The sequence below is a fragment of the Saccoglossus kowalevskii genome, chromosome 16 (genome assembly GCF_978046115.1).
Source record: "Saccoglossus kowalevskii chromosome 16, keSacKowa6.1, whole genome shotgun sequence".
NCBI classification, from domain to species: Eukaryota; Metazoa; Hemichordata; class Enteropneusta; family Harrimaniidae; genus Saccoglossus; species Saccoglossus kowalevskii.
Genome location: NC_140656.1, coordinates 5,921,642 through 5,946,321, shown reverse-complemented (window position 1 = coordinate 5,946,321; position 24,680 = coordinate 5,921,642). Strand labels below are relative to the sequence as shown.

The 24,680-nt window shown below is 36.4% G+C and overlaps 2 protein-coding genes across 2 annotated transcripts in view; one reads left to right on the top strand and one right to left on the bottom strand.

Annotated features, from left to right (window-relative positions):
- The window catches only part of LOC100369421 (dynein regulatory complex subunit 2-like), a 19,525-nt gene extending 11,206 nt beyond the window's left edge, over window positions 1-8,319 (top strand). Inside the window, exons 5-9 of the mRNA XM_002736451.3 lie at window positions 5,024-5,221; window positions 6,101-6,319; window positions 6,670-6,822; window positions 7,384-7,601; window positions 7,926-8,319. Coding sequence (XP_002736497.2) covers window positions 5,024-5,221; window positions 6,101-6,319; window positions 6,670-6,822; window positions 7,384-7,601; window positions 7,926-8,019 — 882 coding nt within the window. The 3' untranslated portion in view covers window positions 8,020-8,319. The remainder of the gene's footprint in view (window positions 1-5,023; window positions 5,222-6,100; window positions 6,320-6,669; window positions 6,823-7,383; window positions 7,602-7,925) is intronic.
- Window positions 7,206-24,680, bottom strand: LOC102801603 (leucine-rich repeat-containing protein 14-like). The gene is made up of 5 exons (XM_085491665.1): window positions 24,549-24,680; window positions 20,162-20,582; window positions 17,201-17,326; window positions 12,476-12,654; window positions 7,206-11,896 (listed from the first exon to the last, which is right to left on the bottom strand). Exons 2-5 carry the CDS (start codon window positions 20,571-20,573, stop codon window positions 11,162-11,164), a joined length of 1,452 nt encoding a protein of 483 aa, XP_085347791.1. The 5' UTR covers window positions 20,574-20,582; window positions 24,549-24,680; the 3' UTR covers window positions 7,206-11,161.

Below are 24,680 nucleotides of genomic sequence, written 5' to 3'. Positions count from 1 at the left end.
TTTTGTAGCAGTGGTCTAGGGTCGTACAACATGGTGTGTCAGTGCATTTCTGGAGATTTTGTAGCAGTGGTCTAGGGTCGTACAACATGGTGTGTCAGTGCATTTCTGGAGATTTTGTAGCAGTGGTCTAGGGTTGTACGACATGGTGTGTCAGTGCATTTCTGGAGATTTTGTAGCAGTGGTCTAGGGTCGTACGACATGGTGTGTCAGTGCATTTCTGGAGATTTTGTAGCAGTGGTCTAGGGTCGTACGACATGGTGTGTCAGTGCATTTCTGGAGATTTTGTAGCAGTGGTCTAGGGTTGTATGACATGGTGTGTCAGTGCATTTCTGGAGATTTTGTAGCAGTGGTCTAGGGTCGTACGACATGGTGTGTCAGTGCATTTCTGGAGATTTTGTAGCAGTGGTCTAGGGTCGTACGACATGGTGTGTCAGTGCATTTCTGGAGATTTTGTAGCAGTGGTCTAGGGTCGTACGACATGGTGTGTCAGTGCATTTCTGGAGATTTTGTAGCAGTGGTCTAGGGTTGTACGACATGGTGTGTCAGTGCATTTCTGGAGATTTTGTAGCAGTGGTCTAGGGTCGTACAACATGGTGTGTCAGTGCATTTCTGGAGATTTTGTAGCAGTGGTCTAGGGTTGTACGACATGGTGTGTCAGTGCATTTCTGGAGATTTTGTAGCAGTGGTCTAGGGTCGTACGACATGGTGTGTCAGTGCATTTCTGGAGATTTTGTAGCAGTGGTCTAGGGTTGTACGACATGGTGTGTCAGTGCATTTCTGGAGATTTTGTAGCAGTGGTCTAGGGTCGTACGACATGGTGTGTCAGTGCATTTCTGGAGATTTTGTAGCAGTGGTCTAGGGTTGTACGACATGGTGTGTCAGTGCATTTCTGGAGATTTTGTAGCAGTGGTCTAGGGTCGTACAACATGGTGTGTCAGTGCATTTCTGGAGATTTTGTAGCAGTGGTCTAGGGTCGTACGACATGGTGTGTCAGTGCATTTCTGGAGATTTTGTAGCAGTGGTCTAGGGTTGTACGACATGGTGTGTCAGTGCATTTCTGGAGATTTTGTAGCAGTGGTCTAGGGTCGTACGACATGGTGTGTCAGTGCATTTCTGGAGATTTTGTAGCAGTGGTCTAGGGTTGTACGACATGGTGTGTCAGTGCATTTCTGGAGATTTTGTAGCAGTGGTCTAGGGTTGTACGACATGGTGTGTCAGTGCATTTCTGGAGATTTTGTAGCAGTGGTCTAGGGTTGTACGACATGGTGTGTCAGTGCATTTCTGGAGATTTTGTAGCAGTGGTCTAGGGTTGTACGACATGGAGTGTCAGTGCATTTCTGGAGATTTTGTAGCAGTGGTCTAGGGTCGTACGACATGGTGTGTCAGTGCATTTCTGGAGATTTTGTAGCAGTGGTCTAGGGTCGTACGACATGGTGTGTCAGTGCATTTCTGGAGATTTTGTAGCAGTGGTCTAGGGTTGTATGACATGGTGTGTCAGTGCATTTCTGGAGATTTTGTAGCAGTGGTCTAGGGTCGTACGACATGGTGTGTCAGTGCATTTCTGGAGATTTTGTAGCAGTGGTCTAGGGTTGTATGACATGGTGTGTCAGTGCATTTCTGGAGATTTTGTAGCAGTGGTCTAGGGTCGTACGACATGGTGTGTCAGTGCATTTCTGGAGATTTTGTAGCAGTGGTCTAGGGTCGTACAACATGGTGTGTCAGTGCATTTCTGGAGATTTTGTAGCAGTGGTCTAGGGTCGTACGACATGGTGTGTCAGTGCATTTCTGGAGATTTTGTAGCAGTGGTCTAGGGTCGTACGACATGGTGTGTCAGTGCATTTCTGGAGATTTTGTAGCAGTGGTCTAGGGTTGTATGACATGGTGTGTCAGTGCATTTCTGGAGATTTTGTAGCAGTGGTCTAGGGTCGTACGACATGGTGTGTCAGTGCATTTCTGGAGATTTTGTAGCAGTGGTCTAGGGTCGTACGACATGGTGTGTCAGTGCATTTCTGGAGATTTTGTAGCAGTGGTCTAGGGTCGTACGACATGGTGTGTCAGTGCATTTCTGGAGATTTTGTAGCAGTGGTCTAGGGTTGTATGACATGGTGTGTCAGTGCATTTCTGGAGATTTTGTAGCAGTGGTCTAGGGTCGTACGACATGGTGTGTCAGTGCATTTCTGGAGATTTTGTAGCAGTGGTCTAGGGTTGTACAACATGGTGTGTCAGTGCATTTCTGGAGATTTTGTAGCAGTGGTCTAGGGTTGTACAACATGGTGTGTCAGTGCATTTCTGGAGATTTTGTAGCAGTGGTCTAGGGTTGTACGACATGGTGTGTCAGTGCATTTCTGGAGATTTTGTAGCAGTGGTCTAGGGTCGTACGACATGGTGTGTCAGTGCATTTCTGGAGATTTTGTAGCAGTGGTCTAGGGTCGTACGACATGGTGTGTCAGTGCATTTCTGGAGATTTTGTAGCAGTGGTCTAGGGTCGTACGACATGGTGTGTCAGTGCATTTCTGGAGATTTTGTAGCAGTGGTCTAGGGTCGTACGACATGGTGTGTCAGTGCATTTCTGGAGATTTTGTAGCAGTGGTCTAGGGTTGTACAACATGGAATGTCAGTGCATTTCTGGAGATTTTGTAGCAGTGGTCTAGGGTTGTACAACATGGTGTGTCAGTGCATTTCTGGAGATTTTGTAGCAGTGGTCTAGGGTCGTACGACATGGTGTGTCAGTGCATTTCTGGAGATTTTGTAGCAGTGGTCTAGGGTCGTACGACATGGTGTGTCAGTGCATTTCTGGAGATTTTGTAGCAGTGGTCTAGGGTCGTACAACATGGTGTGTCAGTGCATTTCTGGAGATTTTGTAGCAGTGGTCTAGGGTCGTACAACATGGAGTGTCAGTGCATTTCTGGAGATTTTGTAGCAGTGGTCTAGGGTCGTACAACATGGTGTGTCAGTGCATTTCTGGAGATTTTGTAGCAGTGGTCTAGGGTCGTACGACATGGTGTGTCAGTGCATTTCTGGAGATTTTGTAGCAGTGGTCTAGGGTTGTACAACATGGTGTGTCAGTGCATTTCTGGAGATTTTGTAGCAGTGGTCTAGGGTTGTATGACATGGTGTGTCAGTGCATTTCTGGAGATTTTGTAGCAGTGGTCTAGGGTCGTACGACATGGTGTGTCAGTGCATTTCTGGAGATTTTGTAGCAGTGGTCTAGGGTCGTACGACATGGTGTGTCAGTGCATTTCTGGAGATTTTGTAGCAGTGGTCTAGGGTTGTACGACATGGTGTGTCAGTGCATTTCTGGAGATTTTGTAGCAGTGGTCTAGGGTCGTACAACATGGTGTGTCAGTGCATTTCTGGAGATTTTGTAGCAGTGGTCTAGGGTCGTACGACATGGTGTGTCAGTGCATTTCTGGAGATTTTGTAGCAGTGGTCTAGGGTCGTACAACATGGTGTGTCAGTGCATTTCTGGAGATTTTGTAGCAGTGGTCTAGGGTTGTACGACATGGTGTGTCAGTGCATTTCTGGAGATTTTGTAGCAGTGGTCTAGGGTTGTACGACATGGTGTGTCAGTGCATTTCTGGAGATTTTGTAGCAGTGGTCTAGGGTTGTACGACATGGTGTGTCAGTGCATTTCTGGAGATTTTGTAGCAGTGGTCTAGGGTCGTACAACATGGTGTGTCAGTGCATTTCTGGAGATTTTGTAGCAGTGGTCTAGGGTCGTACAACATGGTGTGTCAGTGCATTTCTGGAGATTTTGTAGCAGTGGTCTAGGGTTGTATGACATGGTGTGTCAGTGCATTTCTGGAGATTTTGTAGCAGTGGTCTAGGGTCGTACAACATGGTGTGTCAGTGCATTTCTGGAGATTTTGTAGCAGTGGTCTAGGGTTGTACGACATGGTGTGTCAGTGCATTTCTGGAGATTTTGTAGCAGTGGTCTAGGGTTGTACAACATGGAGTGTCAGTGCATTTCTGGAGATTTTGTAGCAGTGGTCTAGGGTTGTACGACATGGTGTGTCAGTGCATTTCTGGAGATTTTGTAGCAGTGGTCTAGGGTCGTACAACATGGTGTGTCAGTGCATTTCTGGAGATTTTGTAGCAGTGGTCTAGGGTTGTACGACATGGTGTGTCAGTGCATTTCTGGAGATTTTGTAGCAGTGGTCTAGGGTCGTACAACATGGTGTGTCAGTGCATTTCTGGAGATTTTGTAGCAGTGGTCTAGGGTTGTATGACATGGTGTGTCAGTGCATTTCTGGAGATTTTGTAGCAGTGGTCTAGGGTTGTATGACATGGTGTGTCAGTGCATTTCTGGAGATTTTGTAGCAGTGGTCTAGGGTTGTACAACATGGAGTGTCAGTGCATTTCTGGAGATTTTGTAGCAGTGGTCTAGGGTCGTACAACATGGTGTGTCAGTGCATTTCTGGAGATTTTGTAGCAGTGGTCTAGGGTTGTACAACATGGTGTGTCAGTGCATTTCTGGAGATTTTGTAGCAGTGGTCTAGGGTCGTACAACATGGAGTGTCAGTGCATTTCTGGAGATTTTGTAGCAGTGGTCTAGGGTTGTACAACATGGTGTGTCAGTGCATTTCTGGAGATTTTGTAGCAGTGGTCTAGGGTCGTACAACATGGTGTGTCAGTGCATTTCTGGAGATTTTGTAGCAGTGGTCTAGGGTCGTACGACATGGTGTGTCAGCGAATTTCGAGAAATTTTGTAGCAGTTGAGCAGTTGTCTCCATGAATTTCTAGTCAGGTCCTGTTTAGAAGACTTGCTCAGTAAGTTCATTTTTTACTTCTTGAACTCAATTGTCCCAATTGAGTCCCAATTGTGAGGAAAATATTGGAGATGTATTTCATCATTAGGATATTACACACTGTTGTTTACAATTGTACTTCTCCACTTTTATGTAAAGGAAAGGTGATGCTATATTATTTTACAATATTGTGTAGGTGGGTGTTGAAAATACCACTCACTTGTGATCATATCCAAATACATTTTTCAATATTTTGCATAATTTTGATTAAACAGAATTTAGAAGAAAAACATGCACTGAGAATTCAGCTGGAAGGTCAAGTTGAAGATCTCTGGAAGCAGTTTCAAGTTGCATTGAACAATTACAAAGAAACCACAGAGGAAAGAAAACAGGCATTCGAAAATCTCAAAGCTAAGGATGAGAAAAGTGCTAAAGAGATTGAAACCCAGATGAGGAAACTGCAGAGGATATCAGTAAGTTTGTGTTACCTGATGTGTTAAGATATTAAATGTTTTAGTGCTAGTTTGAGATTCAGATATCTCAATGAAGCATTCAAATCTGGAGTTGCAGTGTTTATGAGTTATGCATGTCAGAACATTTTAATTTTTTTTATCTAAACAATCTCAAATCCCATTATGCAATTTGAAGAACACACTAAAAATAACTAGCCTAGAAAGTACAAAATGTTCCATATGCACAGGTACTGAACAACAGGTATTCATAGCAGACAATGCAAATGAAAAAGTTTCACATTGAATTTTGATTTATTAGAAATGTTGTTTTTAAATTGTCAGCGATTAGACTTGATGACACCCCAAGACAACTGAGACTCAATCAGGAATGAATCCACATAAATGCAGGGCAATGTTTGCTACCAATTTCTGACCCAGATGTCTTGCAAATACTGTAATTGTTACTTTCAGTATATGCTACAGACTACTTCATAGTTAAAGACTACAAAACATCTGATAATACAACTTAACACATACATGTAGTAATCAATGTGTAACTCTGTAAAAGTAATAAAAAGTGAAAGTCATTATATTGGCCCCAACTATGTTACACAAGATTCAAAAAGACACATTTTGGTAATTGTTTATTTATTATGAAATGTTTCATAATAATATACTGTAAAACCATTTATTTTCACTGGCATTTAATTTCACTATTTTAATGCTTTGAGCAATTTCACTTGATTTTAAGGTCACAAATTTGGCAAGAAAACATTATTTTACATGTTCACGTGGGTTCAATTTAGCGGATTTGACTTATTGGCGAATAATTAATGTATTTACAGTAGCTTAATAAAAAATTTCATTTTGACTAAATTAAGACGTTCTGATGATTTACAGGATACAATGGCTATGCTAAAAGGAAAAATGGCACAGAATGCAAGAGAGAGTGAAGAAAGAAACAGACAACTGAGAGAAGAGAAAGAATTCATCTCTGTTCATTTCCAAGAGTTGAAAAGACAGATGAATGAATTCCGTGGTAATGAGAGGGCTCGGTTGACAAAATTAACACTGCAAAGCAATGCAGCTATTAAGGAATTGCAGAGGAAGAGAGAAAAAGTAAGTACTATATTTGCTTTATCTAAAGTCCACATGCTAGATCATTGTAACATGCCATAGGACACACCTCTGTCATTTACATAATAGCATGCACTACTTATAGAACAAATATCAAAGATTTTGTTTTGTTGTATCACTATGAGATTTATATCAAGAGATTTACTTTTCACATTTCTGACCCAATGAATCAACCTAGTGGGGAAGAGAAGAGTGGCCATCCTTCCTCCGGACTAGTATAGCTCCGCATGTAACTGTGTTTAGGAGAGCAATTTTTAGCTCCTAAATCATTTTCAAAGGGCAAGGTTTGAACGTCATGATTCTTATCCATTATTTGGTACAATTATTTGCAGGGTGAGAGAATTCTCAAGTTGACAGAACAATGTCGGAAACTGGAGACTGAGGAGGAAAAAGTTTTACCTTTCTATGCTTCATCACTAACTGCTGAAGAAGAAGATGATGTTAACCTTGCTGTACAGGAACCACCGTCTGAACCATTAGCTGAGGTAACACTCTAATTCTTTTCACACTGCTATTCTCATGTGACACTTTGATCATGTTTTCACCACATACATGCAGAATGTCTTTTGCTAATATAATAGAATATTTGGATAAAATAATGTCTGTGCCTAAATGTTTGTTAAACCCAAACACACTTGTAAAGTATGGTGAAGATTTGATACTGATTAAGGGATCCAAATTTCAAATATTGTTGATGATGCCACAAGACAAAATTTTTTTTATCCCCAATACTACAGACAATGTGAACCCCAAACAATCCTTTGGTCAATAGTGGCATTTACATTGCAGGCACGAGTCCAATAAATTTTCTGCATGTTACACCTTATCCTATTTGGTTAAATAAATTATTTCCGCAGCATGTAACAAATTGTTGTAACAGAAAAACATTTATTTGTTAGCACTCATAAATTACAAGAGGGAAAAGCATTCATTACCGTATTCAAGGAGAACATTGCAATATTGCTTATGGTTTTGGAATTGTTGAAATGGCCACCAGCCAGCCATTTTTCTTAAAGCAACATGTCATCATTCATTTATTGATTCAGGTCATGCATGATTACACAGCTCTGGAGAATTTCTGGAAGAGGTACAACAAAGTTCTTCTTGACAGAGTTGCCCTGGATAAGGAGAAAAATATGCTTGTACAAGAGAACCAACAGCTAAGAACTGTACTTAAACAATATCTTGATGGAATATCAGTCAATGATGAAATACTCAGTCACCACAATCCATTATTTGTTGTCAACGAAAAAACAAATGTACAGTAAGTATCAGTTATATCCAATTTAAAACACTAGAGGGCAGTGTTGGCTTTACCTGAGCAGTAGTTCATTTTGAGGACATCTCTTCAGAATTAAGGGCATTTATTTATCGAAGCAAACTCGCATATGCAATAGCAAAAATGTTAAATATAGCAAACATTGAATGTTTTAAGATGCACAGGTGTCAGTATATATTGTTTGGGCATAATGCCATTATTTTCCATGGAAATGAGTTTAACTACTCATGTTAGCAAAGGTTAAATAATTTTTGTTACAAATGTTTACTACCATCCTCTCTAAACTTTTTAAACTTGTTTTTTTTACAGACTTTCTGTACCAGTGGTTGATCCCAGAGTGCAAAGGCCAACACAGACCGTTGTGGAAGCTGCACATGTGGTAAAACATATTCTCCCTTCATAAAAGCCATGCAGAATTGAAGTTTGGCTGCTCAAGGTCTATTCCTTAGTTGATGTCGTCCAGATTATATTTATATATATGGAGTATAATCCCCCTCCTTTATTAAGAATAAGAAAAAAAACCTCCCATTAATCATATTTGTTTATGTTATGATGAATTTGAAAAAAACAATTATGAGAAGTGTTTACTGTACAAAACATGCGTTCTGTATTTTGAAAATAACTGATAACACATGCATGTTTGTTTTATTTTATTATGACTGTAGAAACAGTAATAAATAAGTTTTCATACAAAAAAAAAAAAGTGTTAGTTTTCATTTAACAATCCTTTCCAAACGCATGTTAGAATAAATATAAAGTTTTTTTACAGAATGTATTTTTATATAACAAAACCAGAACTCATAATCTTTGGCATTTACTTCTTTGGCAGTGTCACTCTAAGAAAAGGAATGCACGACTGAATTACTAAATTTATACATGTATAAAGTTTTGTGTGAGTAAATACATTTGATCTAGGAGTAGCTGATAAATCAAAGATAATGAAAGTCATTAGATGGGGGGGGGGGGGGTGAAATTTATTTTGTATTGAGTGCATTAAAAAGTGCAGAAAGAAACGCAAAACATGAACTGGTATGGTATGGAGTCTGCACACGCCACTTACATTTCCCCATGCCCCTTAGGTCATGTGAGTTTAACACAAAGTTTGGTTCAGACAGGTTTGTGCTATATTTAGCATCTAAGTTATTCAATTGCAATGTGACACTAGCAAACCAGTTTTGGTGATCAACACCATCACAGTAAACACTACACATGTGGCACCAAATATGTAAATAAACACCCAATAAAAGTAGTCCAAAAATACCTTCTACCATTTCAAAACAACAGAAACAAGCCATGCATGACACAATTCCCTAAATTTAAGATATAAAGTTTTGTTTATAGTAATATAGCTGGAATATAAACATGTCAGGAATATGATGATTGTTTAACATTTAAACCTGATCGTCAAATGAGTATTGAGAGATGTTGCTCTGGAACAGCATTAATTAAAATAAAATCAGCCATTATGAATATATGAAATTAGAACATAGTCAGTCAAAGCATGTCAGAGATATGGCTCTAGAAGCCCATTCATTAAAACAAAATGGCCACTAGTCAGCCATTCAGAAAAATCTAAAAAATAAAACAAGTTTTTTAGCACAAAAATAGCCACCATTAGACCACTTTGAAAAGGATCGTCAAACCAATATATCCGTATATGTGTGACGTGATGTATAATGAATATTAAATATTTGAACATAATCAGTCAAAACAAGTCAGACATATGGGTCTGGAAACCCATTCATTAAAACAAAATGGCCACCGGACAGCCAATTTAAGTCTGATCTGAAAAATGAAATTACGTGCATCAGGAATGTCTAATGTATCTACCGAGTTTGAACAAAATCCATCCATAAATGCTTGATATTTGACGATTTTTTAGCATAAAAATGACAACCATTCGGCCATTTTGAATAGAATCGTCAAACCAATATATCTGTCTATCTATGACATGATGTATAATGAATATTTAAAATTTGAACATTATCAGTCAAAACAAGTTGGAAATACGAGTCTAGAAGCCCATTCATTAAAACAAAATGGCCGCCAGTAGGCCATTTTGAATGTTATCTGAAAAACAAAATTATTTGCATCAAGGTCCCATAATGTCTAATGTATATATTAAGTTTGAACAAAATCCATCTGTAAACAGCAGAGAAATGCTTGATTTTGATGATTTTTAGAACAAAAATGGCCGCCATTCGGCCATCTTGAATCAGATCATGAAACAAATTGACGTGCATATGTATGATATCATGTATGATGTATGTGTGAAGTTTGATTGTGACTGGTCCAGGCATTTCTAAGATACAGGTCTGGACGCACGCACGCACGCACAGACGGACAGACGAACGGACGGACACACGGAGGTCAAAACATAAGTCCCCATTTTCTGACTTCGTCCGAACAGGGACTAAAAAATTACGTTTCAAATGACATGGCAGCTATTTTTTTCACTAGGTAAAGTCAATATCTTTTATATTACCAGTACTCATACAAACAAAAGTGCTGCTAGTACACAAGTAATAACGTCTGATAGTTTCACATACGCAACTTTTTATCATTCCACAGGTCAAACTCGGATGGTTTCTTTGGGAGGGGGTATGTATTCAAAGATATTTCATTGGTAGGTATGATTTTTTAGGAACAAGGTCATCTAAATTGGACACTTATATTGAGGTAGAATGTTTGTTTTTTCAACTGATTTGTATGGTATATATTTCACAACAAAATGATTTTAAATCGAAGGGAGGGGGGGGGGTGCTTTTAGTAGTACAGGAGTTGAGCTGAATGATGGACGTATGTCTGTTGTCAAAACTTTATGTATTTGAATTATTGAGACCACTGACGTTTTGTTGTTTATTTGTCAATGTTGATAACAATATTGATATATAAAGAACAAAAGGCCATCCTGGGATACATGCGTCTGTGATAGAGGCCAAGTATCAATAATTTCCATAAATACAGTCTATACTGTACCTACAACACACAAAACTGAACACGACAACTATTTGAATTACTGAAACTATATATGGTTAATTTATAAACACATGTTATAATAATGCATACAACACATTCAGAAATATCTCTTCTCTTCAAGAAGTACCAGGATATAGGTATGACAAGTTGTGATGAGATGTTATAAAGTACCTGAATACATCTGTATACCAGTATTGCAGTTAAATACGTCTTTTCACAAAACTACTTACAACACTATTGCATACACAAATTCTTAATAATTAACTGATATTCAGATATCACTGCTGATGTGTATGTTAGACATGCAAGGAATCTCAAAAGAACTCTAGCAATATAATTAGAATTGTCAACCAGCTTGTTTGCATAACTTGGTTCAAATCACTGTTTGGCCAAGCATGGAGCTTTTTTGAAATATTATTGCTAGATTTGTTAATGGGCAAGATCATATTCCTATTACTGGGTGGTTAGTTTTTTAACAGATGATAACTATCTGCGATATCAACCAACAATTGTTCTAATCGTGATTTCTACCAAGAGGCACATGCATCACAACATTGCTGCTGATGTCAAAATCTTGAAATTTCAACAGTAATACGTGGACGCCCAAAAGTGATGCATGTTTCTTGGACAAATTCTTTTATTTCTTCTTTGAAATGATCTGCTGCTTCTCGCCATTCGTCTGGCGATCCAACCCAATTGCCTGGGCGCATACCCTTGGGTAGAGAGAAGGAAACATGCTGTAGTTTAGGAATCTCTGCTAAACCTGTAATAAGACCTGGATAAGAATGGTGATAAAACTTACAACCAACCAACACCCAATGTCTTAAAACTGGAAATTTACAGGTATCAATCAACCTGATAATCTGGGCTTCTGATAAATGTCCATCAAACGTAAATAAATGAACAAGATGTCCAGAGACTTTCAAAAGAAACTTCAGAAATGCCTCAAAATGCAAATCTAGTCTCTGGCTGCCGATATCTAAATGCTTCAATGCTTGGACATGATGTGACCTAGCCAGATAATTGAAATCAGCAGCTTCAAGTCGACAGTTGCTCAGATTCAAATCTTCAAGGGGTAGTTGTATTCCATCTAAGACCCTGTGTATCAGGGATGTCAGGGGTGTATTCATCAAATTAAGCCTTTTTAAGCATGGCAGTGATCTCAACAAGGCAGCTAAAGTGTCAATGGGCGAGTCTCCAAAATCCGGTAGATCCAATGACTTGATAGACTGAAGGCTTAGAATGGTGTTAAATATCTGTAGTAGATCTATACAGTTATCAATTTCCAAATGGGTTACAATCTGTAAGAAAAAAAATTGAATAAACAATTATGACAAATATTTTACCCCCAATACCATTTACCATGTGACCCTTATCAAGTAACTTAGATAAATAAAGATAGTCATATTCTGCGAAAAATATATATATAAATATTATCGTGCTATCAACATGCACGACTTTGTAAATGATATTTTGTGTACTTGGAAAATTAGAATCAACAAAAATAGCCAATAAATTTTTAAAATGTAAACAGTGCTATATTTCAGTTGCTGAAGAGCAATACACAGAATCGCAGATATACATGTAACCCCATTTTCCATACATTTTCAAAAACCTTTTCCAGCACAACAATAGTATGACCACCGTTTGAGATACTAAAAATTGATTATCAACTGTCGGGACAATATCTATGGAAATTTCTTTCCTTGACTTTACACAACCACACTAAATTGCCATCAAATCCAATAATGTGAATGTAGAGATTATTATATTATATGAATTATTATGAGTTGATCTTGAAGCTGTTTGAATCTTAATATCCACCTCTACGTACCAATGCAACTTATGAACTGCAAGGGCATGACCATATTTAGACTTACCAGGGGGTCAATAAACTTGACAATTGATGGTAGATCGTCTTCAGTCATGATGAGACCTCGGCAATGCAAATTGATTGGTGCATACTGCTTGACGGTAAGAGCATCCATTATCAATAGTGCTTTAGCTTCACCAATGTATCTATCAGTCGTGCAGCATAAATTCACACGTATAGTTCTCCCTGCAGATGAAAAAAATTTTCATCACCATTCCTTGAGGTACAATACTAGACATACATCAAGTTTTTAAACTACCTCTTTCCTGAATTATATTATGGAAGATAAACTGGATATTTTCGTGTACCAATATGTCAGCATAAATTACATGTATTATGTTGCCAAAAAATAAAAATAAAATTGTAAAGCCCCAAATTATTCTCATTGAGGGCATCCTACCTACAATGCATGGTGATAACTTTTTCAAGTTCCATCATATCAACGAAATACCAGGATGTATTATCTTTTAGGGACACATAAAGGGTTCTGTTTCATACAATGCCGACCTACCTTAACTATTTTACTAAACCCATTTTGTGAATTGCACAATTGTTTAATGGCCTCAGAATTGAAGGACAGTCCATTCTTGGAAATAAAGTTGAATTGTCAGCAACATTTTGATAAAAGCCTTTTCCAGTGAAAAATTGTAACAAATCAGTTACTGATTATTAGTTCTTCAACTTAAAATAGTGTCATGTATTGTTTTTCAGAATTATGCTTTGCGTTAACACAACTATAGCGAAAATCAACTCAGTTTGACAGTTCACCATGTGCATCCTCTGCAGCTTTTGGTTTGTTTGGTGATTTACAAAAACAATAATTGGGAGCTTATCTGTATAATATTTTATTCATAAGTAAATGTCCTCAAACTGGTGGAGTGACTTTATTAACCCCTGGTAACATCTAGTGTGACAACATTTTAGTTAATTTTCTGTTTTTAGCAAAAAAAATTGGCTATTTTTGTCCTAATCTTCTGAAGGAAAGTACAGACTATAAATGGCCAATTTTCTGAATTTGTGATGAAAACAGGGAACTGGTGGTGAAAAGGTTAGACACTACTTTATTCAGTTCATTTAATTAAAAATACAGTATCATTATCTATTTGTCAAACTACACTGATTTTCAATGTCACCTAGGAAAGTACAACACGTGTGATGTAAAAGTAAAAGAGTCATTCTATAAATGATGCAGAACTGTATAGAAAACAAATTAACAAAGACCATCTTAATGGCAATTTTGTGATATGCTCAAATCACTGACCAGAAAACCCTACATATGATTTAGTAACTTGATGATGCTTTAATATAACTCAATAATCAAAGAAAGCTTAGAAAGAACTCCCGTGTGCTGAGAAGTATTGAAGACACATTAAAAATTAATTCAAAATTACATATACATTGAGATATTGATGGAATAGCTGAAAACTAATTATGTAAATCAGGTAACTGGTATGAACAGATTTGAGTGTAAAACTAATAAGGCCTGCATAATGTAATATCTATGTACCAAGTTTCATTGAAATGTGATTAGAACAAAAAACTATGAATTATTATTAGAGAATTAATATGAACAAATTTCAACCCAAAATTAATCGGGCCTGTTTATTGGTCTACAGCATTTATGTACCAAATTTTATTCAAATGTGATGATCAGTAATTAAGATATCAGTGTTAATTAATTATTTTAATCAGGTGATCAATAAGCATATTTTTAAATATTTACCAAAAACTAATTGGGTCTCTGCATAGTCCTAGGTTCACTGAAATGTGATGATGAATACTCAAGTTTCAATAAAATCAAATTAGTGGTTATATATCAGTGGAACATTCATCAAAAAAATTAACTAATTATGTGAATTAGGTAATTAATATCCACAATTACTTACCCTAAAACTAAGCAGGTTTCTGCATAGTCCTAGAGGATCTATGTAGCAAGTCTCATTGAAATATGATGATCAGTACTTGAGTTATCAGACAAAAAGTTGAAAATTAACTAATTATGCTAATAAGGTAATTAATATGCACAAATATTTACGCCATAACTAATCAGGTCTCTGCACAGTCTTTAAGTAACTACCGTATTTATCCGGGTATAAGCCCAGGGTCTTGAACATGGAAAATTGCCAAAAAGAAGGGGTGGACGTTTGCCAGGAGATCCCCGGCAAAAAAAACGAAAATTGACAACAGGCAGATCGAACTACGGCAGGGAATAGAACGGCAAGTGAAAACATGCAACGGAAATAAATGAACACGATGCAACACTAGAAGTAAAACAAAAATAATGTATTGCTTATAATGTGACAAATAAACCAGAAATAATAAAAATCAACAGCGAGAAATCATTTGAATTAGGATTTTCCCGCCGACAAACACGCCCAATACGCGTGAACTCAAATAGAATTAAAATGTCAGGGGTTGAACTGCGTAAAATGATTTCCGGTCTCGACAAATTACGAATCAACCGTCATGCAAGATCAATATTAATTTACAAATTTACACAGTAAAAATTATAAAAATTCATAGCTGTTTGAAAACACTTCTCAGATCTTTATTTGTACGTTCTTTGCCATCTTCGTCAAACTCAAAATCCTCAAATGTCCAAGTCGGCGTCACTGTAGCCGTCGAACAAAATCCCTACAACTTATTCCTGAAGTTCGTCGATATCGTCCCACACAATTTGGACTTAGCACTTTTAATCCACGGATTTCGCAGTATGTTAGCTTGGCACTTTTCATTTATGTCTAATAATAAAGAGACAAGAAAAATGGGGTCGCTCAGCTGAGATGGCACGCGATGCTTTTGTTTACAGTCTAGCAATCATCTTTGACCTTTATGCATCTGCTTTACTTGATTGGCTAAGAATGACATCACTACTAGTATTTCAACATAAAGGGCAAATCGTGACATTGCTTTCTTATCAGACTCGACGCTTATTAATCACTGTGAAAGTTATCATTCAGCAAGTTCCGGCGGTTGGAATGTCTCACTATATGGATATCGCGGTGGACTTGAAATAGGATTTTTTTTTTTTATCCAACGACAGAAGAATATTTTTCATGACAGAAATGCAATAGCGGTGATAAAAGATGGTAAAAAAAGTTGGCAGTCTTCGGCGTGACATTGCAAAATTGCTGGCCCCAGTTATGGATTCGCAAGCTGCTACAAAATATTTATAAACAAAATAACGTGATTTCAACCTTTCTCCCCGGTACGGGTTGCTACAATACTGCAACATTGTTTTCATTGTCGACGACGCTAAAGCTGAACAAGTGCGACACTTGCTTAGCGGCTCTTCTTATACGATTTGCTTGAATCGTTTCTAAGGAAGCACAAACCAAACGACCGTCACTTTTTAGGGCCACGATATATTTCAAAAAGAGAACTACCGTTTCTGCTTTAATATTTATTTTTATAGACTTGATGACTGTTATGATTCTGAAAAAGATCAGCGGTGAACGCGCTGCCCTGAAGGCAGAAAGCTGTTGCAGCTATTTTGCGTTCACTCCTTGTTTTACGCAATTAACAATTTTTATAATTATCACGACAGACTTCAAGAAAGTCAACTATTAATACAACCACAGTCAACGAATAGAAAATAGTTTTTTTTTGTTTTTTGGTGTAGAAAAAGACCCCCTGGGCGTGTGCCCGGATATGACCTCAACTTCTTTATTGTGTCAAAAGTGGGGGGTGGGCGTTTGTCCAGGCATGGGCTCTTACCTGGATAAGTACGGTATGTACCCAGGTTCATTGAAATGTGATGATTACTACTTGAAATATCAAAAAATGAAAATTAATTACTTATGCAAATTAGGTAATTAATATTTACTCATATTACCCTGAAAACTATCAGGTCTGTGCAGTGTCATATGACATCTATATACCAAGTTTCATTGAAATGTGATGATCAGTACTTGAGTTACAGGAGAAAAGTTGAAAATTAACTAATTATGCTAATAATGTGATTAATATGCACAAATATTTACCCCATAATTAATCAGGTCTCTGCACAGTCTTTAAGTAACTATGTACCAAGTTCATTGAAATGTGATGATTACTACTTGAAATATCAAAAGCTGAAAATTAATTAATTATGCAAATTAGGTAATTAATATGTACTGATATTACACTAAAAACTATCAGGTCTGTGCAGTGTCCTACGATATCTATGTACCAAGTTTTATTGAAATGTGATGATTAGTACTCGAAATATCAGTGAAAAAGCCAAAAATTGATTAATCATTATGCACATTAGGTAATTAATATTGCACAGATTTTTACCCAAAATTAATCAAATCTGCGCATTAGTTCAGAGCATCTATGTGCCAAGTTTCATCAAAATCCAATGAGTGGTTCTTTAGATATCAGTGGAATCATAGAACAGCTAAAAATTAGCTAATTATCATGCAAATTAGGTAATTAATATGCATAGATTTTTACCAAAACCTAATCAAATCTGCGCATTGGCCCAGAGCATCTATGCACCAAGTTTAATCAAAAATCAATGTATGGTTCCTGAAATATCAGTGGAACACACACACAGACACACAGACAGGCACACTTACTGCAAAGACTCCCTTTTTGTGCTTCGCACACGGGAGTCAACAAAAGGAATCTATGGGAATTCTGGTAATTTCTGTCTATTGGTAAGGAACGTGTGACCTGAATATCTTGGCATATGTAATAATAATTAATATTCTCCTCCAGTCACCAGTACATTCAATGATTAACTCACCTTTTGGTTCAGACAAGAATGGTATTTGTCTGCATAATATCTGTCCAACTAAGAGTTCTACATCCTCTTCACACACACCAAGGGAATTAATACTAGCCTGTGCAAACGAACAAGTACCATCAGGATCTAGAGTGAACAAGGTAGAAACAGAATACTGTAAAATACTTTACTTTCGCTGGAATTAATTTTGCTGATCAGATATTTTGGTTGTTTTGTATGAAGTTTATTTTCACTGATTTTTCACTGAGTTGAATGTAATTATAGGAAAAAGTGCATTTTTGATGGATTTTAATTTCACTGATTCAATTCTTCAGCAAAAATAATGAAAATAAATTCCAAGTTAAAATAAAACAAGCCATGCATGGCACAGTCCCCATTAGTTATTAAATTTAAGATACATAATGTATATAGTTTTGTTTATAGTAATATAGTTGGAACATAAACATATGGATCCAGAAGCTGGTGCTTGATTACGAAGATTTTTAACATTAAAATGATTGACATCTTGTATAAGATCGTCAAACAAGTATATTGTTCTGGAACAGCATTATGGAACAAAATTGCCTACATGGCTTTCACTTGCATTTCATTCATTATTTCTACTGTATAACGTCACGGTTCGATAACGTCACGGTTCGATAACGTCACGGTTCGATAACGTCACGGTTCGATATGAAAACAACTTACTTCAAATATACACACAAATCTACCAACTTTGCAATCGCTTTGCACAACTTTGCACTCTGTTTTAACAGCTTTGGCCATTATGCAACGACTGCAGAAACTATTTGTTTATTGAAAATTCATGCAATTTTTAAAATGTTTCATAAACTTCAAAAATCTAAAGAATCAAAATGACTTTCTCCTATAAATGTTTGACATCACAGCAATAAAGAATACACAAAAATTGCTTTACGCCTTTTTAATGTATAATGGATATATCAAATTTGAACCCAATCAGTCAAAGCATAGCAGAGATATGGCACTACATTCATTAAACAAAATGGCCACCAGTCGGCTATTTTAAATTGGATCTGAAAAATAAAATGATGTGCATAAAGGCCCCACAATGTCCAACATAAGTACCAAGTTTAAAATCCATCCATAAATGCTTGATTTTGATGATTTTTCAGCACAAAAATGGCCGACATTCGGCCATCTTGAATCTTGACGCGCATATGTATAATGTCATGTATGATGTATGTGTAAAGTTTGGTTATGATTGGTCCAGACACATGCATGGACGGATGCACAAGGGTCAAAACATAAGTCCCCACATCCACATAAGGTAGAGGCCTACTCATAATTTTTGCGAAAGTTGGTCATAAATTGCATGACAACTTGTTCATTAGTTTATTGTGTAAAATTGTGAAGCTATTGTCTCATGGCACCATGAAATAGTATTCTTTTGAGTGTTACACTGATATATTTTGAGAAATTTTTAGAACAATTCAGATAGAGCACAATGTGCATTTTTTGCCACTTTTTAAAACATTAAAAAGTACCATTTCATTAACAATATATCATTTGTTCAGCCTACGCCACCAGCCTACAATCTCTGCCATACATGTAGGAACCTATGGTAGAAGCATTATAATGCTGCCAAAATGGTCACTACATTGTATCCACTAAAATACAACCATCATTTTCTCGAAAATTAAGCTGGTGACCCTCAAATGAAAGAAAATGAATAAATTCTGGGTATTTGAAATCATGAGTAGGCTTCTATCTTAACAGAAAAAACAAGTCATTGAAAATGATACAGTCCCCGTTAAATTTTTGAAAGTTCTCTTTGTGCTCATCATAATAAAGCAGAGGGGTTGTGGCGAGCGTGTCCTTGAAACTTTAGTTCCAAGTGGCGTAAACAACAGATTGTTTATTTACATCAAAACACGTGTTCCGTGTAGTAGTAATATGACCAAAAATAAAAACAGCCGTTATTCAGCCATCTTTGATCTGATTATGAAACACACTGATATGTATGATGTATGTGCCAAATACGAATGAAAATGGTACGTAAATTGTGGAAATATAGTAGTAAGGCAAAAAAGTCAGATGGCTGTCAATTGACCATCCTTGACCAAATTTTGAAACAAATTGTCATGGACATGCATCCTAACATGTATAAAGTACATGTATGTGCCAAAATTGAATGAAATCTGACAGAGCACGTCCAAGAAAAAAAAAACAAGATGCCTGCCAGTCGACTATCTTTGATCCAATTGTGAAATAAATTGTCATGGACATGTATCCTAACGGGTATAATCTATGTACCAAGTTCGAATGACAACAGACAAAGCATGTCCAAAATACAACCATTTTCAAAAAACAAGATGGCTGCCAGTCAGCCATTTTGAATCAAATCACTAAACCACTGCATGTGCATATGTCCCACACAAGTTACTAGGCACATGCAAAGAATGAACGGAATCATTCCACAGGATTCTGAAATATGACTCTGGACAGACTGACACACGGACGGACGGACAGACAGACACAGGAACTCACGGACAGTCAGGGAAATGTATCCTAACATATATGATCTATGTACTAAATTTGAATGAAAACTGACAAAGCATGTCCAAAATACGACATTTTCAAAAACAAGATGGCTGCCACTCGGCCATCTTTGATCCAATTGTGAAATAAATCGTCATGGACATGTATCCTAACATGTATAATCTATGTACCAAGTTTGAATGAAAACTGACAAAGCATGTCCAAAATACAACATTTTCAAAAAACAAGATGGCCGCCAGTCGGCCATTTTGAATTGAATCGCTAAACCACTGCATGTGCATATGTACCACATAAAGTACTAGGCACATGCAAAGAATGAACGGAATCGGTCCAAGGGATTCTGAGATACGACTCCAGACGGACGCACAGATGGTCGGAGACCGAATTATAAGTACCCGTTTTCGAACCTCGTCCGAAAGGGGACTAATAAACATAACTTACCAGTATCAATGGATGACAAGTCTAGACACTGGATGTTAGAATGTTGTCTCATCTCAGGTAACCACGTAGCTAATGATGCAGCAAGTCTGTTTGGCAGAGTTGACTTTTCAGCAGAGAACAGCTTTTCAAATGGCACCAAACTGTACCCATGGAGTAAACATTTGAAATCAAGTAGCGGAAACGGCCAGTGTACTGAGAGAAACTTAACAGAATCAAAGTGTTCATGAAGAACGGCCATGCGAAGTAGACTGAAGTTTACTTCTCGCGGTATGTTTTCTACAGCGTACTGAACAGCTTTGACATTTGGTACAATGATACTGGCACATATATCAACAAGAGGAAGAGGACATGTCACTCCAATACATGGTACATCACCAAGATCCTGTGTTTCTTCACACCAAGATGCCGCCATTGTGAAACCCTAGTGAAAGAAGAACAATTAATTTTATTTAATATGGCTGTGACAGAGGTTTCCTGGAAGTAAAATACACACTTTTTATTTTATTTTTTTTATGTTTTAAACCATATCTTACTATATACTTTATAAAAGCTAATAACTCACACTAACTAAAAATTGACGTTATGTTAGTTGCAACCTGCATGTGATCAATGCAATAATTAATGCAATACTGTAATAACACAATTGTGTTCTTGAAAAATGTAAAATATAACAGAAGAAACAGAAAAGTCACAGCTAATGTGTGTAACTTGTTTTTTTCTTTTACAATGGCTACTTGAATTAACAAAACAAAACAAAACAAAAATTTAATGATCAGGTTGAGTTTATATATACATGTACCTCATTCACAATCTCTAAAACTAGTGAAAAAATATGATGAGCGCTTGCTGATTCATACTGATTTGATTGATATTAGGATGTCAGAATTAAAACAAAGATACACACTACCTAATATACATATCGATAGATAACAGTGGAGTTGATGCAATGATTTTTTTTTATGACGGCAGAGCTGAAAAATAGTGAGCCTCTATACAAGCACCAAATATACCACCATTAGTGGGAATCAGGAACTATATAAAATATATAGTCTATGCTATATACCTGCAAGAAAAAACAGAACAGCTTTGCAGGCTGTTTATATAGTTCTAATATGGCTTGGGCACAAGAACAATAAACAACCATATATCATATAACACATGCAGACATGAACTGACATTAAAGCTGATCTGATATTTAGTTCGTTGTTGGCAAATGAAGCAGAACATACTAGTATAAATCTCACAATGTTGTTTAAATTGACAAATCATAATAGAAATGAAAACAGGAAATCAATATGTATAGATGTTGTAGTGCATGGTGGCTCCTGTAGAGAGGTTTATTTTTGCTTATTTCACTGATAGCTAATTCTGTACATTAAATAAAACCCCAGTGAATATTCAAATTTAACAATAAATTGAATTGATTCCTTCATAATGTAGTGATTTTAAAACCTAATTAATTTCTCTGCAATGTCAAATCTGCTCAAATTAAACACAGAATATTTTCCATTCTACGGAATATTCTAAATTTGAGAAAATTAATTATTTTTCATATTACAATGAGTACACCACTGTCAGCACCATCACTGTATATAATATAAAAAATAGCATTCCTTAAGAAACAAGTCATGATTAGTCATGACATAAAAAGTTCCTGTTATTCAATAGTAAACAAAACTGAAATGTGTCAGCCATACTGAATCATAACTTAAACAAATGTTAATATGTGTGACATGATGAATAATGTAAAATGTAGTTGTAAAGCATGTCACAAAATATGGTTCTGAAACAGTATTAACAAATATATGAATGGTAGAAATGCTTGATTTTGATAAATTGTTAACATTAAAATGACCACCATTCAGTCATCTTGAATCTGATTGTCAAACAAATACACCTGCATGTGCGTGACATGGTGTATCATGTGTACATGATTGGTAAAGGCATGTCAGATATATGGATCTGGAACTACATTCATTAAAACAAAAAGGCCACCAGTCAGCCATTTTGAATCTGATTAGAAAAGCAAAATAATGTGCATCAAGGTCCCATAACGTCCATTGTAAGTACCAAGTTTCATCAGTGTGAGCTAAGCCAATCACAATCATCAACAGTAGCTGTCATCATCCTGGAAATAAGGTCCCAATGTTATTCCATCAGGTAATAGAATTGAAATTTATGAATACCGTACATGATCTATGAGACGTGCATCACCAATAGAAGTGTAATTGTTATATTACTTATTTTCACCATGGAAATACCACAGTGATGTAAGTAAACATAAGTGCTACTAAGCTAATAGAACTATAAAACTCAAGAGAACAGGTTTGTGGTCGTGATAATAATATCTACAATGGCAGACACACTATAGTCTGCCAACCATATAAAATATTCTACTGTCAGATTTCAAACACAAGTGTTACATGTATGCTCTGCTGACACAGAAATTGAAAATAAATGAATCATCATTCGTTGCATCCTTTATGAAATCATATCCTAAGGTCAACCCTATCAATTATCCCCCCTTTTCATAAATAACTGTTTCTATAGTGTATTAATATATAAATTAGTATAACTATGAAATATCTAGTGGCAGTGGGCACAAATATTGCACACCTATCAAATTACCGAGGGGTGGGGGAAGGGGGGATATACTGTAACAGTATCATATTTTAGTGCTTTCAAAACGTGTTCAATGACTATTAAAACATCTCACTTATGTGCTCAACTTCCTGTCGTGAAATACAAGAAATTGGCGGCATCCAACAAAGTGAAAGACAAAAGTGTGAAGAAAAAGCACTGTAAACCATGTACATGTATGTGTAAACATAATTTTTATTTTTTTTTTGAGAAGAGAGATATTTCTGCTATTGTTAAAAACAGAAATTGTTAAATACAGAAATACACCATAGTGAACCACACCATAGAGGTAATAATACCAGCGAATCTGAGGAGGATAGTTATGAACAACGTGTATCTATATTGTGTACTATGAAGTTGAATGCGACAAAAATAACACCCCCCAGTTTTTATACCGCTAACCGGATTACGCTAATACGCTGAGAGATATTATATATATGACATCAGCGATCGGTTTTGACACCCCTGAACACAAAAACAAAACTGTTAACACACAAAGTGGTATAATCGCTTGAAACGCTGCGATATGCTCTTCTTGAATAAATGTCGGAAACTTTACACAAAATCTGTTACAGCGAGAAATATCATTTCAAAGTTGCTCAATATACATTTTTTGTATATTCAAAAACTATTTGAGATATATACTAAGACATCCAGTTACTTGTAACTCGCCTAAATGTTGGCTGATTCTAAAAAACCTTACACAGCTGCAAAGGTCAAAATGTCCATAATGCATCTCCTATTGTTTTAAAAATGTCCGGATATGCTTTACGAAGAAATACGCAATTTCTGAAGAAACGCAAAGTGTGCAGAATATCTGGTGTTCGATAAACTTTGACGATGTCTATGCCGATACAACAAAGCAAATCACACATAGCATATAGAATTAAGCCGATTAACACCTTAAACAGTGTTGCCAGTCTGTTTATTGGTTGTCTGAGGTACACTGTAGGGTCTATGTGTAAACATTTTATTCGTTTTTGAGAGAAAGAAGAGAGATACCTTTAGAAGACAGAAAATTGAAAATGAATAACATTTCTTCATGGAATGTCTTAGGTACATGTACCAAAAAGAAAGACAAAAGTTATTTAATAATATCAATATTCCAGAAGAATTGAAAAGTGATGACCAAAAATTTAAATATATTATGAGTTCAAGAGAAGACGTAATTAATAATAAGACAAGTTGGTGAATACTTATACAAAATATTTGAAATCAGAAATACATGTAACAATAACTGACATTTTACTTTTACTTTAGTTTTATATGTATTTTATTGCTGTCAACCAATGGAAATTATTTCTAAGGATGCAATAAATTCATTATTATTATTATTATTATTATTATTAATCTAAACTGAAACATTTAAAAACTCGGGAACTTCTTCAAACTATACACTGCCTTCATACGTGTACAAAAATGTATGTGAGTTTTCAAAAGCCCAATAGTCACATCCTGTCTGAATGAGGAAAATCTTTGAAGAATCTACTTAACATTATCAAACTCTGGCAGTTTTCTTCTCTAGCAAGTGTATTAGATGGTGATGAAATAGGTATCCACGAGTCATTCAATCCTTTCTAGCTAAAATTTCACGACCTTGGCATCATTCCATCAACCTGTTCTTTTATGTCGCATCTCTGGCCATCTCTCAAAAATACAAAATTGATATCTTGAAGGTCTTATTTTCAAACTCGCCTTCAACCATATTGATAATCGTTCATAGGATGAATTACACATTCAAATTTACCTGAGTTGTTTAATTTCTTCTTAATTTAAACCCGTCCTTCTAGTGATGGTCTTGTCAGATCAACCAGTTTCATACAATTCAACAATGAATCGGACAACTTTCTCGTCTTCTGGTCTCCACTCATCACTTCCG

Bases quoted from the DNA above. Each gene is read 5' to 3' on its own strand.
- LOC102801603 (XM_085491665.1), bottom strand. From the start codon at position 20,573: ATGGCGGCATCTTGGTGTGAAGAAACACAGGATCTTGGTGATGTACCA. The intron at 17,327-20,161 runs GTAAGTTATGTT...TGTTCACTCTAG, and splicing joins CTTGTCATCCATTGATACTG to ATCCTGATGGTACTTGTTCG. The intron at 11,897-12,475 runs GTAAGTCTAAAT...TTTTTCTTACAG, and splicing joins TCAAGTTTATTGACCCCCTG to ATTGTAACCCATTTGGAAAT.